Source organism: Sinocyclocheilus rhinocerous, unplaced genomic scaffold (genome assembly GCF_001515625.1).
Source record: "Sinocyclocheilus rhinocerous isolate Xijiao unplaced genomic scaffold, SAMN03320098_v1.1 scaffold5167, whole genome shotgun sequence".
NCBI lineage: Eukaryota > Metazoa > Chordata > Actinopteri > Cypriniformes > Cyprinidae > Sinocyclocheilus > Sinocyclocheilus rhinocerous.
The window spans coordinates 60,486-77,610 of record NW_015657484.1 but is presented as its reverse complement, the minus strand read 5'-3'; the positions used below and the strand labels follow the sequence as shown (position 1 = coordinate 77,610).

General features: G+C 36.1%; 1 protein-coding gene across 1 annotated transcript in view; it reads left to right on the top strand.

The window, feature by feature from the left end:
- The window catches only part of LOC107721024 (protein sidekick-2-like), a 98,913-nt gene that overhangs the window by 38,962 nt on the left and 42,826 nt on the right, over window positions 1-17,125 (top strand). Inside the window, exons 10-17 of the mRNA XM_016528877.1 lie at window positions 4,123-4,290; window positions 4,431-4,533; window positions 8,659-8,835; window positions 10,148-10,284; window positions 12,071-12,218; window positions 13,463-13,603; window positions 14,252-14,433; window positions 16,252-16,367. Of these exons, the coding sequence (XP_016384363.1) occupies window positions 4,123-4,290; window positions 4,431-4,533; window positions 8,659-8,835; window positions 10,148-10,284; window positions 12,071-12,218; window positions 13,463-13,603; window positions 14,252-14,433; window positions 16,252-16,367 (1,172 nt within the window). The remainder of the gene's footprint in view (window positions 1-4,122; window positions 4,291-4,430; window positions 4,534-8,658; window positions 8,836-10,147; window positions 10,285-12,070; window positions 12,219-13,462; window positions 13,604-14,251; window positions 14,434-16,251; window positions 16,368-17,125) is intronic.

Below are 17,125 nucleotides of genomic sequence, written 5' to 3'. Positions count from 1 at the left end.
AACAAAACGTTGTGCTTTTATAAAATAAAGAAAACAAACGCTTTCTGCCGTCTCGGTTAGGCCCGATTATGATTTGCGTTTTGTAAAATAGCCAACAAATTAATTGTTGTATGCTAACCGATCTCATGAAAGTGCGTAGTATAGCACGATTTTCTGCTTCTATTTGGCGTAATATGGGACACACAGGCTGGCCTATGATAACTGCTGAAATGTTTGCGGGGCAAATCTGAGGTCAGTCTGAGCGCTCATGGCACGCACAGTGCCGTACACCTGCAGGCGCCACTGACTCGGACGGTTGTCGTGGTAATAAACACCGTAAACAGCAACCGTTCGCGTGTCAACGCTTAATGCGCATATCCTATATGAAAAGCATTTTAGGGGGCCCTTGGCTTTTGGGGGCCCAAGGCGGTCGCCTACCTTTGCCTAATGGGTAAGTCCGCCCCTGCCAACAATGCCTTTCTGTCTGTCTTTCTTTCTTCCAGTCTTCGTTCTCTATCGTGTCGCTGATGTGCTTTTTGTCGGCGTGCTAAAGCTGTGATTAATACCCTGTTGTGAGGAAGAGTTGTGGGGAGGAAAGAGAGAGACAGGGAGAGATAAAGAGGGCTTTTATAGAGGACTGACTGAGCTTATCTTGCCGCTCAGAGACACATAGAGCTCTCTAAAACACTAAGCACCAGAGCTAGCCGCTATTTACCTCTGCTTACTGCTCTTGGATATGGACAATACTGAAGTTAAAGGGGTAGTTTATCCAAAATGAAAATCTTGTCATGTCGTTCCAAACCTGTATGACTTGCTTTCTTCTGTGGAACACAAAAGGTGATATTTTGGGGAACTGTTTTTGTCCAAACAATGGAAGTCAATGGGGCCCAAAACAACACTGGACAATGAAATATGTGACCCTGGAACACAAAACTAGTCTTAAGTAGCACATGTATATGTATAGCAATAGCCAACAATACATTGTATTATCGATTTTTCTTTTATGCCAAAAATCATTAGGAGATTAAGTAAAGATCATGTTCCATGAAGATATTTTGTAAATTTCCTACCATAAATATATCAAAACTTAATTTTTAATTAGTAATATGCATTGCTAAGGACTTAATTTGGACAGCTTTTAAGGTGATTTTCTCAATATTTTTATTTTTTTGCACCCTCAGATTCCATATTTTCGAATAGATGTATCTCAGCAAAATATTGTCCTATCCTAACAAACCATACATCAGTGGAAAGCTTATTTATTCAGAAATCTCAACATTAACAAATTTTATGACTGGTTTTGTGGCCCAGTGTCACATATAAGGTTTTGTTCTCCACAGAAAAAAAAGTAAGTCATACAGGTTTGGAATTAAATGAGGGTGAATCAATAATGACACAATTTTAATTTTGAGGTGAACTATTCCTTTAAGTGTTATCAACCGCCCACCTCCAAAATCTCAATTTAACTTGCTTGTCTACATTTCCCAGTGAATTGTTTTTTCTTCTGTTGTTCAACTTTTCGTTTCATACCTGCTTTCATTCCGTTGTTTTCTTTACTTGTTTGGTTTCTAAGCCGGGCTTTGATCCGCGTGAATGGAGTTTTGTGTGATTTCCCAGCGCTTGCGAATGCGAGGAGGTGTTTGAACTTGCGTGTGCCGTTGTATGTCTCTGTTTCTCATGCAGTTGCTGTGCTTCTCTCACAGGCATAGCACCGAACATCACAGCAGGGCCTTCTGACAGCACTGTGATTGACGGCATGTCAGTTATCCTGCACTGTGAGACCTCAGGAGCGCCCCGTCCTGCCATCACCTGGCAGAAAGGTGAAGAACACATCCTTCATTGTCTCCACTCACACATCATTTCAGAAGAACAACTACAAAGTGTCAGCTCCCAGGCTACACTTCACCTCAGCGCCGCTCTGTTCCTCTGTTTTACCTGCTCTGGCTGGTTATTTTCTGCCACTCTATTGCAATGTCACATTGACACCTTATACTGTTCTGATGTCATCAGGCATGAAAATGATTTGACAAGCTACAATTATGCAAATATACGTTAAAAATTTTTTTATGTATGTACAATACAGTTTGGGGTCTGCAAGACTTTTTGATGTTTTAAAAAGAAGTCTCACCGAAGTGGCATTTATTTGATTAAAAATACAGCAAAAACAGTAATATTGTGAAATACTGTTATAATTGTAACTGTTTTGAAAATTTAATATATTGTCAAATGTAATTCATTGCTATGATGAAAATTCAAATATGCTGATTTGGTGGTGAATTATTATCAATTATTATTGGTGCTCATTTATTAATAATGGTTCTTATTATTACTGTTAATTTCTTGTTTTAAAGGTTCAATGAACAGAATTTATTTAAAACAGAAACTGAATGCTTCCTTGCTGAATGAAAGTAGTAGTTTCTTTCTTTTTCTTTATTTTTCTTTCTTTCTTTCTTTCTTTCTTTCTTTAAATCTTACTTACCCCAAACTTTGAAAAGGTAGTATGTTATGGTTTCCACAAAATATTAAACAGCAAAAACTGTTTTCAGTTTTGTACTGTTGATAATAAAAAAAAATTCTTAAGCACCAAATCAGATTTCTGAAGAATCATGTGACACTGAAGACTGGAGAAATGACCGGTGAAAATACAGCTTTGCCATTGCAGAATTTTTTTTTTAAATCCATTAAAATAGAAAACAGATATTTTAAATTATAATACTATTTCAGAATATTACTGCTGTACTGTATCTTAGAACATTACATGTTCAAATACATGAATATGACAAAACAAAAACATTAAAAACATTAATTATTTCAAACATTTGGCCAGAGGCCAAAATAATCCACTGAGGATTGTAATTTACTGTGATTTTACCACAGTAGAAGGGTGTCATTAAGCATGACACAAAGCAGAGTGTCTAAGACTCCCTTAAAAATGTTATCAGCTTTCTTGAATAGCCAATCTACTTCTGTTTTCCCTTTCAAGTTTTAATAAAAGTCATTGTAGAAGCTTCAAATACATCTTTATCCATAACTATCTGAAATATAAGATATCGTTTGCCACAAAATTACGATTTTATAAGGAAATAATTGTATAGAAGACCAACAAATTTGAGGAGAATGCCCGTCCCCTGCACCGTGCTTTACATTTCATGCTGGAGCAGAAGGATAGTAAATAAGCATGCTTGTGGCTTTAAAGGATTAGTTCACCCAAAAATGAAAATTCTGTCATTGTTTACTCACCCGTCTGTTGTTCCGAACCCATATGACGTTTCCTGTGGAACACAAAAGAAGTTTAAAGGAATTGTCTTGGTCCCTCTTGTCCACGCAGTTATAATGAATGAAAACTGAGGCTGTCAAGCTTCAAAAAGTCCATATGACTCCTCACCATTTATTCCAAGTGCTCTGATACCATACAACAGCTTTGTGTGAGCAGTTGACTCAAATTTAAGTCATTTTATCCATTCAAAAAAATCGTCCTATCTCTTTGGGTATAGCTATATCTGATTAGTAAACAAATAATTCATTTGAGTCAAAGCTTTTCAAAGAATCAGTTGCAGCTCACTGGAAGGGAACATTCAGTTCATCATAACTTAAAATTGCAGGCAGTTTCTCACATAAAACTACAGCATGATTTCAGAAGACTTGGAATATAGCACATGAGTCATATTGACCACCTTTATTATACTTCCATAGAAGCTTGAAACCTCCACTCAATATCCTTCTCGCAGTATTGACATATTTTTTTATTTCCCTTTAACAATAAAATAATCCTCTAAATAAGACATTTTGTGTTCTTTCAGTTTTTTTGAAAGTCTATTGTGAATTACAGATCTTGTAAGCTTAAATTTGATAGTTTAATAAAGATGTAATTTAAGCTGACTAATAACATAATATATACTTTTTTAAATTTAATAAATCATATTATTTAATTGCATTAATAATTCAAATTGCTTATGTTTTTATTATAGGTTTATATATATTATTTAAAAAAAAATTATCTTTTTCTTTTATATAGGCTTTATTTTTGTTATGCAACTTGGTTTATTTTATATTGGTTTATATAAACCAAGTTGCATGTCAAACATTAAGCCTGTAACAAAAATGACACTTATGTATGTATGTCTGGGTATGTGTTCTCCACAGGAGAACGAGTGCTGGCAAGCGGTTCGGTTCAGCTCCCGCGGTTCACTCTCCTAGAGTCAGGAAGTTTACTCATAAGCCCCTCCCACATATCAGACGCCGGCACCTACACCTGCATGGCCAGCAACTCCAGAGGCATAGACGAGGCCTCGGCCGACCTCGTGGTCTGGGGTGAGTGTGTGTGTGTTTTGAAGTGTATAGATCACAGACTATCTTTGTACTTTAGGATGTCCGTGTTTAAGTGTGTTTGCATGTTTTTGTTATACACCTGTGCATATACTGATGTGGATTTCCTTTGTTTTATCAAACAGCACGTACACGCATCACTAATCCTCCTCAGGATCAGAGCGTCATCAAAGGAACAAAAGCCACCATGACCTGCGGTGTGACGCATGACCCCAGTGTCTCAGTCAGGTGCGCCCACATACACTTGAAGGCAAATTATTGTTGTAAACACAAAACGCTTCGCATTTTTTGAAACTACTTTTATGCTAATGCAACCATGTGGGTGGAGAAAAAGAATATTATTTAGCTAGATTTTAACATTTTTTGAAAAAATTATGAATGTTTTATCTTCAGAATGCTTTGTAGGGCATTACTATATAGTTGCTAAGGGATTTTAGTGCATTGCTTTGCAGTCCCGAGATGTCTGTAATATTATTTAGTCCCTAAATACTCTTAAGGTACAACTTGAGATTTTATCGTATTTACATAGTAGTAAATGTAATGATCCACAGTTCTAAAAATATGGGTTGCTAGGGTATTTTTTGGTGATTTTGGTTCTGGTTCTGGGTCATTGCTAGGCCACTACTGGGTGGATTCTAGATAGTGATACACTGATCATGATTTTTCATGGCCGATTCAGATTTTTTACAAGCTAATTGGCCGATTCCGATGCTGATTTTTTTTTTTGTTCGAGCAAATTTATGTGTTGTTTATTTGTTCTATAACAAGTAAACTGCAAAATATCTGTAGCGATTTGAAATTAGAGGCAACCATTGCATTTTAATCACTATCCAAACAAAAATTTAACACACATGTAGCATGAGCACTTGTTTTTGAATTAGATACTTTCATAATAATTGCATAATTTTAAGATTTAAAGCAAAAACAGAGTGGTCTGACTTTAGATTTGTGAAACTATGCTACATAAGACACCTGCACAAAACAAAAACTGCAGACGACTGAATAAAAATGCAAATTCACTTTCTGACAGTAAGTGGCGCTTCTGGAACAGCAGCAATATAGCGTTTCCTTGGTTGCTGCTGTAAACAAAGCAGCGCTGCACTTATAAACATGCTTTTACACAAAACGATTGATCGCCTTATGTTAATTCATGCCAGCACGCTAGGTGGATCTGACCAACAATGCATTTTTCCTGTTCCTTGTATATAGATTTAATATTGTCTGCTGCTTATTAATATACAGCAAATGATCGCGCCTGGTCTGAATAGCCCAATAAGGATCTATTGTTTTGATTCAAAAGTGTCATCGTGCCATTTTTTTGCGTTCAGTGTGAAAAGGCATTAACAGGCATTATACGGAGATAAGAGGAAAAGAAAATGCCTGAAGACGGTCAGATCTCTTCAGTTATACATTAATGTATCTCCTCATCCCCAATTCAGTATTTAGGATTTTTTTCTAATATTTGGCGCATCGCGAACAGTGATCTTGCTCTGCCTGCTACAGTATTTTCTCCTCTTTGCGTCCATCTTCAGCGTCTTTGGCCTCTGTTAGCATCCTGTTTACAGATTTCGTAATATTTCCACACAAATGACATTTTGGGAAATGATTGCAATGCAGTTTGTGTACAATTCCTGGAATAAAGATCGGACAAAATAAAACTAAAAAACCAAAAACTCTAGAACTTGAGATGCACCAGTCGACCGGCCATAAATCGGAACCAGACAGTTTTTTCTCCAAACATGCCGATTCTGATTTATGGCCCGTTGACTGGTGCATCTCTAGTTCTAGAGTTTTGGGTGGTTCATTACAATTTGTTTGCTAAAAAACATTCTCATTGACAATCAAACAACTGCAAAACTAACGGTAACATAGCCATTTTGTTTGCTTATATGTCTTTAAACAGCGTTGGCAATGGAGCACCTAGGAATGTCTTAGTAGGAATATCTCACATCCAACTTGGAATGGAATGCAAGGGTTGTTAAAATGCTTAACCCTGAGTATGAGCCCTAGTGATAGTGATGCATGCCTTAGCAATATCATAGTCTGCCATGTTTCACGGGATTCAAATCCTGATGGATAAAATCGTCTAGCATTAATGATGCTGCACCAGCGTGAAATCATGAGCCATTACATTATCTCAACATTTACAACCCCCGTATAGTTCCCCAGAATCCTTTGAATCTGCCTGCAATCCCAGTGCGCTCAATTGGAAGTCTACAGCTTCAACCGTCCTCCATTACAGCAGTCCGACATCGAGGAGTGATTTGAAGGCAAGATTCAGACTCTCATTAAAAACCTGCAAACTTCCAGGGTTCCTCTCTGTGAGAACCTGAACTTCACTTAGTGACGGCTTTTAAGAGTGCTTTTTTTTTTCAGTGATTCAGTCAGGCTCCCTCTCTGTCTTCCTCTTCCTTGTCTTTCTCTCCTCCTTAACCTCCTTCCGAACACTCGTGGAGGCTTTTCGCTTATTTCGTAAAGAATGAGGGATGAGAAGGAAGGGAAATTGTGTTGGATAGAAGCAGTAATTGATAGCAGCATTAAAAGGATTTCCAACAAGCCAGGCCATGATGCAATTAATCATGAGTGTTTGTGAATGCGTATCTGTTTCCAGCGTGTGTGTGAGAGTCTTATCGATTACGCAGAGCTTGGACACATCTGTTAGAAGCTTCTGATGACCTTGGATGTTCCCTGAACTCTGTACATTGTCTTTGTGATGAATGTAATATGTGGAACTACTCTGTTAAATACATTGCTTCATACACACAGGTGTCATACGGTAACTATGTCTGCCAGACCAGCGGCACAAAGGAACTACTGCTTTGAAGGCAATTAAATGATAAAATAAATCATACTATCAAATGTTGTCCTTTCCAAAAAGTTTGTTTTGGGTGGTTTCAGGGGTTTTAGATGGATGCTAGAACAGTCTGGGTCATTGCTAAGGTGTTACTAGGTAGATACTAGAACATTCTAGGTGGTTGCTATGCCATTATAAGGTGGACGTTAGTGTATCAGGTTGCTAGGTGAATGCTAGAATGTTCTAGGTGGTTGCTGAGTGTTGCTAGGTGGATGCTAGAACGTTGTAGGTGGTTGCTATGCTGTTATTATATGGATGTTAGTGTATTTGGTTTCTAGGCCATTGCTAGGTGGATGCTAGAATGTTCTGGGTGGATGCTAGGGTGTTACTAGGTGAATCCTTGAGTGTTTTGGGTGATTGCAGGGGCTTTACTAGATGGATGCTAGAACAGTCTAAGTGGTTGCTAGGGTGTTACTAGGTGGATGCTAAAACATTTTAGGTGGTTGCTGTGTGGTTTTTAGGTGGATGTTAGTGTATTTGGCTGCTATAGGCCATTGCTGAGTGGTTGCTATAGTGTTGCTAGGTGGATGCGAGAATGTTCTGGGTGGTTGCTAGGGTGTTACTAGGTGAATCCTTAAGCGTTTTGGGTGGTTGCAGGGGTTTTACTAGGTGGATGCTAGAATGTTCTGGGTGGTTGCTAGGGTGTTTCTAGGTGGTGCAAGAATGTTCTGGGTGGTTGCTAGGGTGTTACTAAGTGGACGCTATAATGTTCTGGGTGGATGCTAGGGTGTTACAAGGTGGTTGCATGGGTTTTACTAGATGGATGTTAAATCAGTCTAGGTGGTTGCTAGGGTGTTACTAGGTGGATGCTGGAATATTGTAGGTGGTTCCTATGCTGTTATTATATGGATGTTAGTGTATTTGGTTGCTAGGCCATTGTTATGTGGATGCTAGAATGTTCTGGGTGGTTGCTAGGTGGATGCTGGAATATTGTAGGTGGTTCCTATGCTGTTATTACATGGATGTTAGTGTATTTGGTTGCTAGGCCATTGTTATGTGGATGCTAGAATGTTCTGGGTGGTTGTTAGGCTGTTAACTTGGTGGATACTAGAGTGTTCTAGATAGTTACTAGGATTTTACTAGATGGATGGAGTGTTGTGGTTGCTAGGGCATTATTAAGAGGTTCCTAGGTTTTTCAGATGGTTGCCAGGTCTTTGCTAGACAGTTGCTGGGGCGTTTCTACTTACTTCTAATATGTTGCTTACAGGTTTTCAGGATTTTTGATGTAGAGGATTGAAGTAGTGAAGAGTAAGCTAAATTTTCCCTATCAATTCAAACTCAAATGGATCCAATTACGTCCCACTGTACAATTTTTCCACTTAATATTCTGTTTGACTCCGAAATATGTCACATTAGAAAGTGCATTGCATTGGATTTGATTTTATCTGTAATTGAATAAATTAATAAATGGTTTAAAAAATGATGGTCACAATAATGGTCTCGAAATGAGCTGATATTTGTAGACTGTTGTTATTGTTGGTGTTTGTGTGTGCATTCAGGTTTGTTTGGGAGAAGGAAGGTCAGGTGATCATCCCTCAGTCTCTGCCTCGACTGCGGCTGGATGTCAACGGGACGCTGCACATCTCTCAGACCTGGTCAGGTGACATCGGCACATACACCTGCAGAGTGACATCGGTGGGCGGCAATGATTCCCGCAGTGCGCACTTACGCGTGAGGTCAGAGATGAAAACCCACTTCCATCATCCTCTGTGCTCTGTTCCCTAGCCACGAAGTCCTTCATCTCTTCTGATCATTTCTTTTTGATTTGTTCTCTCCCTGCTCTCTGAATCGTATCTCATTCAGTTTGTCAATATCCCTATTTATCACCTGCTCTCATTCTGCCTCTTTTTCTGTCTCGTTGCCTCCATTTTTTTATTTAATAGCACAGCAGTTATTGTCTGCCCTCATTTTTATTTTTATTTCTGTTCATCTTCATCTTTCTCTTTTTATCTATCAAACATATTGTGATTCACCCTGTCTCTTTCTTTTTTGTGTAATGTTCATGTCTCTTATCGATTGATGCAGCAATCTTATAGTCATTTTATACTCACTCATTCATTTTCATGTTTCACCACTGTCTAACATTCCCATTCTCTTAAAACTCTTATTTTCTTGATGTCTTATGTAAAGAAAGGATAATGAAAAAGTGGTATTCTGTACTTAATGTATATGTTGCATTTACAGTTGCTGATGTGAGGTTGTAGCTTCTTGTTAAATTCAATAATGTTGTTAAAACTTGACAACTAGTATTTAACATGGATGGTTCAAAATTATTCATTAATGTACTTGTTTTATTCAGACATCATGGAGTGCACATTAAATGGCCCTGAAAAGTCAAGACTATCTCACGCTTTTCCATTTTAAATAACATATTGCCCACAGGCAGTTACCTCATGCCCCTGAGAACCCCAGCGCAGTGTTAAGCACCACAGAGAAGATTATTATTATTATTATTATTATTATTGTTGTTGTTATTATTATACTAATAGTATTATAATAATATGAGCAGAATAATTTGTTTAGGATAACAACAACAACAAAATAATAAGAATAATACAAGTGTTTATTATTATTATTATTATTATTTACTTTACTTTACTTTTACTTTTAGTCATTTAGCAGACGTGAAAACAAAAAAAATAAAGATAAAAACAATTCAAAATATTAAAAGAACAAAAGGTATGAGTATAATAATGATTCTAACATAACACTAAGCCAAACACCAAAAAACAACTAACTTACAGCCACACACATGTACATATACATGTACATATATATATAAATACATTTAATATATATATATATATTAATTCATTTCCATTTTGTATGTTGAAGTACTGAAATAACTCAAATTAAATAAAACTAAAACTTAATAAAAAGCCTATATAGACATAATAAAAAAAATAATAAAATGGAGTGCACATTAAATGGCCCTGAAAATCAAGACTATCTCACGCTTTTCCATTTTAAATAACATATTGCCCACAGGCAGTTACCTCATGCCCCTGAGAACCCCAGCGCAGTGTTAAGCACCACAGAGAAGAGAGCTATAAACCTGACATGGGCCAAACCTTTTTACGGGAACAGCCCTCTCATCCGCTACATTCTGGAAGTGTCTGAAAACAGTGAGTAAAGACCTCATATGTGGATCATTAATCTTGGGCAAGTTGTGTGACATTGATGTAGTTACCTTGTTATGAATTTCAATGATGATGTTCTGAAAGTCATAATGTAAAATAGAGCAAGTTATTATTATTCTTATTATTCTTATTATTATTGACAAAATAATGTATTTAAAATGTATGTTAATAATAATAATAATAATAATTATTATTATTAAAATTAAATAAAACTAAAACTTAATAAAAAGCCTATATAGACATAATAAAAAAAATAATAAAATGACAACATTACTACAACTGTAACTAAAACTAAAATAGATAACTAATACAAATCAAACTACATTAGTTTATCAGTAATCCTATTAAAAAAAATAACACTGAGCCAAACACATGCTAAAATAATAACAACTTACTGACACATAGTAAGAAATGGTTATAAAAAACTGAAACAGAAGTGAAACAAGTAGTAGGAAAGAGGAGAAATAAAAAGCGATACTTATGTCCCTTGCCGGTGTCCCTGCTCGGTGGAGTCGCACGGTAGAGTCGATGGTCTTTACAATCTTCGGTCTTCACACTACTTTTTTTTCATTCGTTTAACAAAACTCAAATTGAATTCAGCTGGACACACTTTCCTGTTTATCACAACAAATGGCCAAGCAAAGCGCACGACACTGACAAGGTACGCGATACAGTACAAGACCAAACGCGATTTCAGCACGTCTCCACAGTAAACACAACAAGCATTTCCTAGCAACGACAACTGCGCAAACATGGAGACAAGAAATAAATACACTTACAAACTGCTTTAAACTTCTGCTGATTGACTGCTTCTCACAAAGAGTATTTCTTTACACTGTTTTGCTGGCGCTTGAACACACTTTCCTGTTTATCACAACAAATGGCCAAGCAAAGCGCACGACACTGACAAGGTACGCGATACAGTACAAGACCAAACGCGATTTCAGCAAGATTATTATTATTATTATTATTATTATTATCATTATTATTATCATTATTATTAATGTTTGTAATATGAATAGAAATTATTTGTTTATCATAATTATAACATTATTATTATTATTATTATTATTATTATTATTAAAGCAATACAATTGATATAATTACAATACAGTATAATTGTCTATAATAATAATAATAATAATAATATTATTATTATTATTATTATTTAACATCATTAAACTAAAATGAACATCAATTAACTTGTTTATAATAACATCATCATCATTAATAATAATAATAGTCATCGTCATCATAATCATAATCATAATTTAATATGAATACAAATGTTTGTTTATAGTAATAATAATGTTGTTATTATTAAATGTCATTAAAATAAAATGAACATCATTATTATTATTAATACTACTACTACTACTACTAATAATAATAATAATAACAATAACAATAACAAAAATAATGTAATATGAATACAAACGTTTGTTCATAATAATAATAGTAATAATAATAATAAACAACGACCATAGTATTTTTTTGTACTATTTAATATTATTGTTTATTATAGGGTTCAGCAAACAAACAAACATTCAAAAGTAATTGGTGCTACGTTATCGATTTTTCATTTTACCACATTGATGTATGACTTTCTGGGTTTTTTGAAGCACTGATACATAGAACCATTGAACTTGAAAGGCTCTTCAGTGGCTTCATAGGACCTTAAGAAGATTGTTCTATGCAAAACCTCTTTTTTAATGTTGGTTTAGTTCTTCACCTAGCTCATTATGTATTCTTCATTATCTGCTCTACACAGATGCTCCATGGACAGTCCTGTTGGCCAACATCGAGCCGGAGTCGACTGCTGTAATGGTCAACGGGCTCATCCCGGCGCGCTCATACCAGTTCCGCCTGTGTGCCGTCAACGACGTTGGCAAGGGCCAGTTCAGCAAGGAGACTGACCGGTGAGCGGATCGCAGGATCCTAAAGCCTGCCGAGTATTACAGCTGTGCCCTGTTTGACCATAAAGATAACTCTATCACTCTGTCACAGCATGTGAATATTGCCTGTGCTCTCGTGGGACAGTGTCTATAGGAGGATTTATCTGTCTGAACACTGTGTGTATATGGCTGTATTTTTCTGGGATGTGTTTATGTGTGTCAGTGTATCTTCCAAGGATCAGTGTAATCAAAGCCCTCGGCGTGTAAAGAAAGCTTTTCGACACCTAAATTAGACATTCAGCAAATTCCCCCATCAGAACGGACACAAATCCCTCTAGTTCTCCTGAGGTTTGAGACAAACCTCTTCTAGCCGAGATAATCCAAACTCAGAATATACAGGTGAAAACCGGCTTATATAAAAGAGAGAGATCATATTATGAGTATATTACACCTTAGACGGTATATATCAGAGATGAACCATTTGCATTATAATGAATAGGAGAAACTGGCTAGAATGAAAGAAGTCCCGCCTTCCAAGTAAAAGAGCCAATGGCTAGTCAGCAGTTTCATTGTTTGGTGTTTGTGATAGTTACAGACTGGACCAATCTGAAAAGAAAAAGAAAAGAAAACTGTTTTGAATGTTATTTTAACCTAAAAACTACGTTTACGATACCAATGTCTGTAATGCTAATTTGAAATTGCGTTTTTGCTGTGAACTGACTTTCCTTGAAAGAGACTTTGGTTACATCTGAATCTCCTGGTCTTCATTTATATTAGACAACATTTTGTAATGTTATATTAGCATTTTTATAATGTGAATTATTATCTTGTATTAATCTTTAAATATTATATTTTGTTTAGTGGTCAACCGATATATCGGTTATATATTGCCTTAACAAAAGTGAAGGCAATATATCGGCCCATATTTGGCATTTACAAAGAATGTAAATGGTATAAAAATATACCATTACCTGGTCTTTGAGAAAATTTATTTATCAGTATATAATGATTATTATTATACCTGAGTTTATAACTATTTGTTTATTAGTGAAAAATACTATAATAAGGTTACAGAATTTAGAAGTTCTGTTTATTTATTTAATAATTTTTTATTTTTTGTAATATTTTGTAAAATAAATATAAATGTATTTGCGTTCTAAATGTAATTTACCTTTAAATTAAATAGTGTTTTATATATCGGCTTTATATTGGCCATCAAAAAATCCATATTGGTTGATCCCTGCTCGTGTTTATCTTCTTTCCTCCAGGGTGTCTCTTCCAGAGGAGCCACCCAGCGCTCCGCCTCAGAACGTCATTGCCAGCGGCCGCACCAACCAGTCCATCATGATTCAGTGGCAGCCGCCACCAGAAAGCCACCAAAACGGCATCCTGAGAGGATACAACATCCAGTGAGACATGTTTACTCATGTCTGGGGTCTTGCAGTATCTTAAACCCTTCTCTGTTTTTGCACGTTTCACTCTTAATCTTTTGTAATATGTTTTTCCAAGGCTGTGCCAATATGACTCTTTTCCAGCCGGTCTAGATTCTCTTTCCCCACAGCTGGTTTGTGGGTGAATTTGATTGTATTGTATTATTTCAAGGCTACTTCAGGATTTGAGCACTTCTGGCCTTTTTCCTTGCTGTCAGCGATGACAGTGAAATTGACTTTTTGTTCATTTATTTATATATTTTTCCTGTTCATCACTGAGGAAAGCTGAAGGCCGTTTTTGGTATTGCAAACATAAGTAATGGTACCTGACCTTGGTCGCCCCATATGGTCCTCAGCTCAGTTCAGGGAAAACACACAGAATGCTATGAAATTTCTAGAATGGTTCTCTGTCGCCCTCTGTTGCTTACAGATGGTACTGCAGTACAAAAACCAACAGACAGATCTGATTATGAGTAAATGACGAGGTGTATTTTTAGAGATGCTTATCAGAGCCCTTCAGAGAGGGTTATCTGGAGGAAATTCTCTGCCCTGTCAAAGCTTTCTGTCTGTTAAGATCAGAAATCTCTGCATCTGTCCTTGAACAATATGACCATCTGCTAATCTCAGGTATCGTCTGACCGGTCTGCCTGTGGATATCCAGTATAAAAATATCTCTAACCCTGATGTCACCAACCTGCTTCTGGAGGATCTCATCATCTGGACTAATTATGAAATTGAGGTGGCGGCATATAACGGAGCTGGACTGGGTGTTTACTCCCATAAAGTTACAGAGTGGACACTCCAAGGAGGTGAGGGTTTAGATCCCATTCAAAAGTTTAGGATCAGTAAAATCGATTGATTGATTGATTTTAATACTTTTATTCTTAAAATGTTTGAAAATGACAGTAAAGTCATTCATAAAACAACTTAAGGTTTTTACTTCAAATAAATTCTTTTTTTTTTACTTTTTACATTTATCAAACAATCTTGAAAAAAAAAGTATATATCACAGTTTGCAGAAATATAATAAACATCAGAACTATTTTTAACATTGATAATAATAATAAATGTTTCTTGAGCACCAGATCATATTAACACATTAGAATGAAAAATGGCTGGGAAAAAAACCCGGAAAAAATGGCTCACAGAAATAAATTATATTTTTAAATATATATTAAAATAGAAGACAATATTTTAAAATGATACTAAAGTTTCACAATATTATTGTTTTTACTGTATTATTGATTAAATAAATGCAGCCTAGCTGAGCATAAGATACTTTCACAAACACCAAAAAAATCTTACAGACCTAACTAGGGTTGGGTATCGAGAACCGGTTCCATTTTAGAACCGGTTCCAAATTTCCTATAATCGGGTATTCGATAAGACATGTGCATTTTGATTCCACTTAACGATTCCCGCGTTCGCATTTTAATGTGATTTTAAACTATTTAAGTGCAGGAAGGGAAAGAACTTGCGCACACATCTGAAGCGCAAGCACAGAGAGCAGTGGTCCCGATGCAGGTTCCCGACCTGTGTCCGTTCTCAAACTGTTCAGTGCATTTCCACAAAGGTTGTTTCGGGCCAGAACTGACTTTTCTTTCACATTTATCGACCAGTATGCACGAAATACGTCAGTATATCATCATAAACACAGCCGTTTTTTTGTCTTAAGTGAACGTAAACAGATGAGAAAGAAAACACATGTGTAACTGTATTTTTAGATCTGTGATTTCAATTTCTGTACCTGACATTTGTTCAGTTTTATTTATTTATGCTATTGCTAATTAATTTGTTTACTTGTCTAACAATTTAATGTTTGAAATTTGTATTAGTCTAGTAGTTTTTTTCTGTGTTTTTTTTTTTGATAAAACCATATCAAAAAAACAAAAAAGGAGCCGTTTTCTCATTTTTCTACTTTTAATATTAAATCAAAAAACGAATGATCGAATGATACACGGATTGATACCCAACCCTAGACCTAATGTATGTTTGTTTTTTGATCATTCATTTGTGTATTTACTGATTTTTTCATGCTTTTTAAGGAATAAGGTATCAAAAAATATTTACTAATAATTATTAGTAAATGACATTATTTTAAACCTGTATGTTTTTTTTCAATCACGAATGGATCATTTCTGCAAAGTCTTCTCTTAGCTCCTTTCCATGAAATGTTGGTTTCAAAAGGACACAAAAAGTACTTCATGCAACTTGTGCACTAAATTCAAAGTTTTGTGAAGTTGTACAATAATTTTGTGTAGCAGACTAAAATTTGTATTGTTATTTACTGAAAATCAAAGTTTGAGGTCGCTGTGAACCATCGTTGAGTAAAGAGCAGTGTAAAAAATCTTCAAAATTGTTTTCCGTGGAAAAATGACAATGTATGTGTTTTGGAAGAATATGAGGCATAGTTGAGTAATTATTCCTTTAAAATACCACTGCTTAGTTGTGAAGATGCTGCTGTGTGCCATCTATCATTTGCAAAGTCAGAACTAATGAATCTTCTCCGTCAATTTTCTGGGGTGTAGCAGCCGAAATGAAGAAGTCTCGAAATGAAGAAGTCCAAAAAAAGAAGTCTCATTTGTTTCCGTCTCTGTCTTCCATTTTCCATTTTACCTGTCAACTAGTTCCCACCATCGCTCCAGGCAATGTGAAAGCCGAGCCCGTCAACTCCACCACAATACGCTTCACCTGGACAGCCCCGAACCCGCAGTTCATCAACGGCATCAACCAGGGCTACAAGGTAAACGCTGAAGGAATGAGAAGAAATCTGCACTCAGACCTGAGCTGCTGAAAATGCATTAAACGCAGCTTTTATTTTTAGGTTATGTAGTTTGTTGATGAGATTTCATGCGAGGGTAGCCAAAGGTCTCTTTCAGCTCCTATACGCTCATTCCTTTGTTTTTGTTTTTGCTGAGAGATCCGGAATTGATCCTCCTGTCACTCTGCTTCTTTATAGCCAGACTGTCTGCGGACAAAATTGTTTAGGACAATTACAAAACGGAGACAGTCAGCCGGACACATTAGTCTTAATAGCTTATTAGCCAGGTTTAGGCTCGGTCCCAGACAACAACAGCTGGGATTGGAGAGAATATTTGTCGACAGGCTTTTTCTTCTCTCTGTGGACTCGTTGGAGAACAATCTTATAACTCTCATTCCCTCTTTAGTGCCCTCAGAGGAGAGTTTCAAGTGTCTATAAACTTTGAAATGGCAAATAATCCACAATAGTATTGAGAAAAGGGAGGAAATCTGTGACCGTTCAGCCATTCTCAGTGGAGAATAAATCTAGTGCTCTGATAGTGTTATTTGAACACCATTATGCAAATTAGGCATTGGCGCAAACATGCCCACAAAATGAGTGTCAGTGCTGTTCAATTTTGCACACCAGTTCTAGATTATGCAGGTTATGGAAGATGTCATATTTAGACTGCTTTCTTTCTTTCTTTCTTTCTTTATATATTCTTTCTTTCTTTTTTCTTTCTTTCTTCATATATATATATA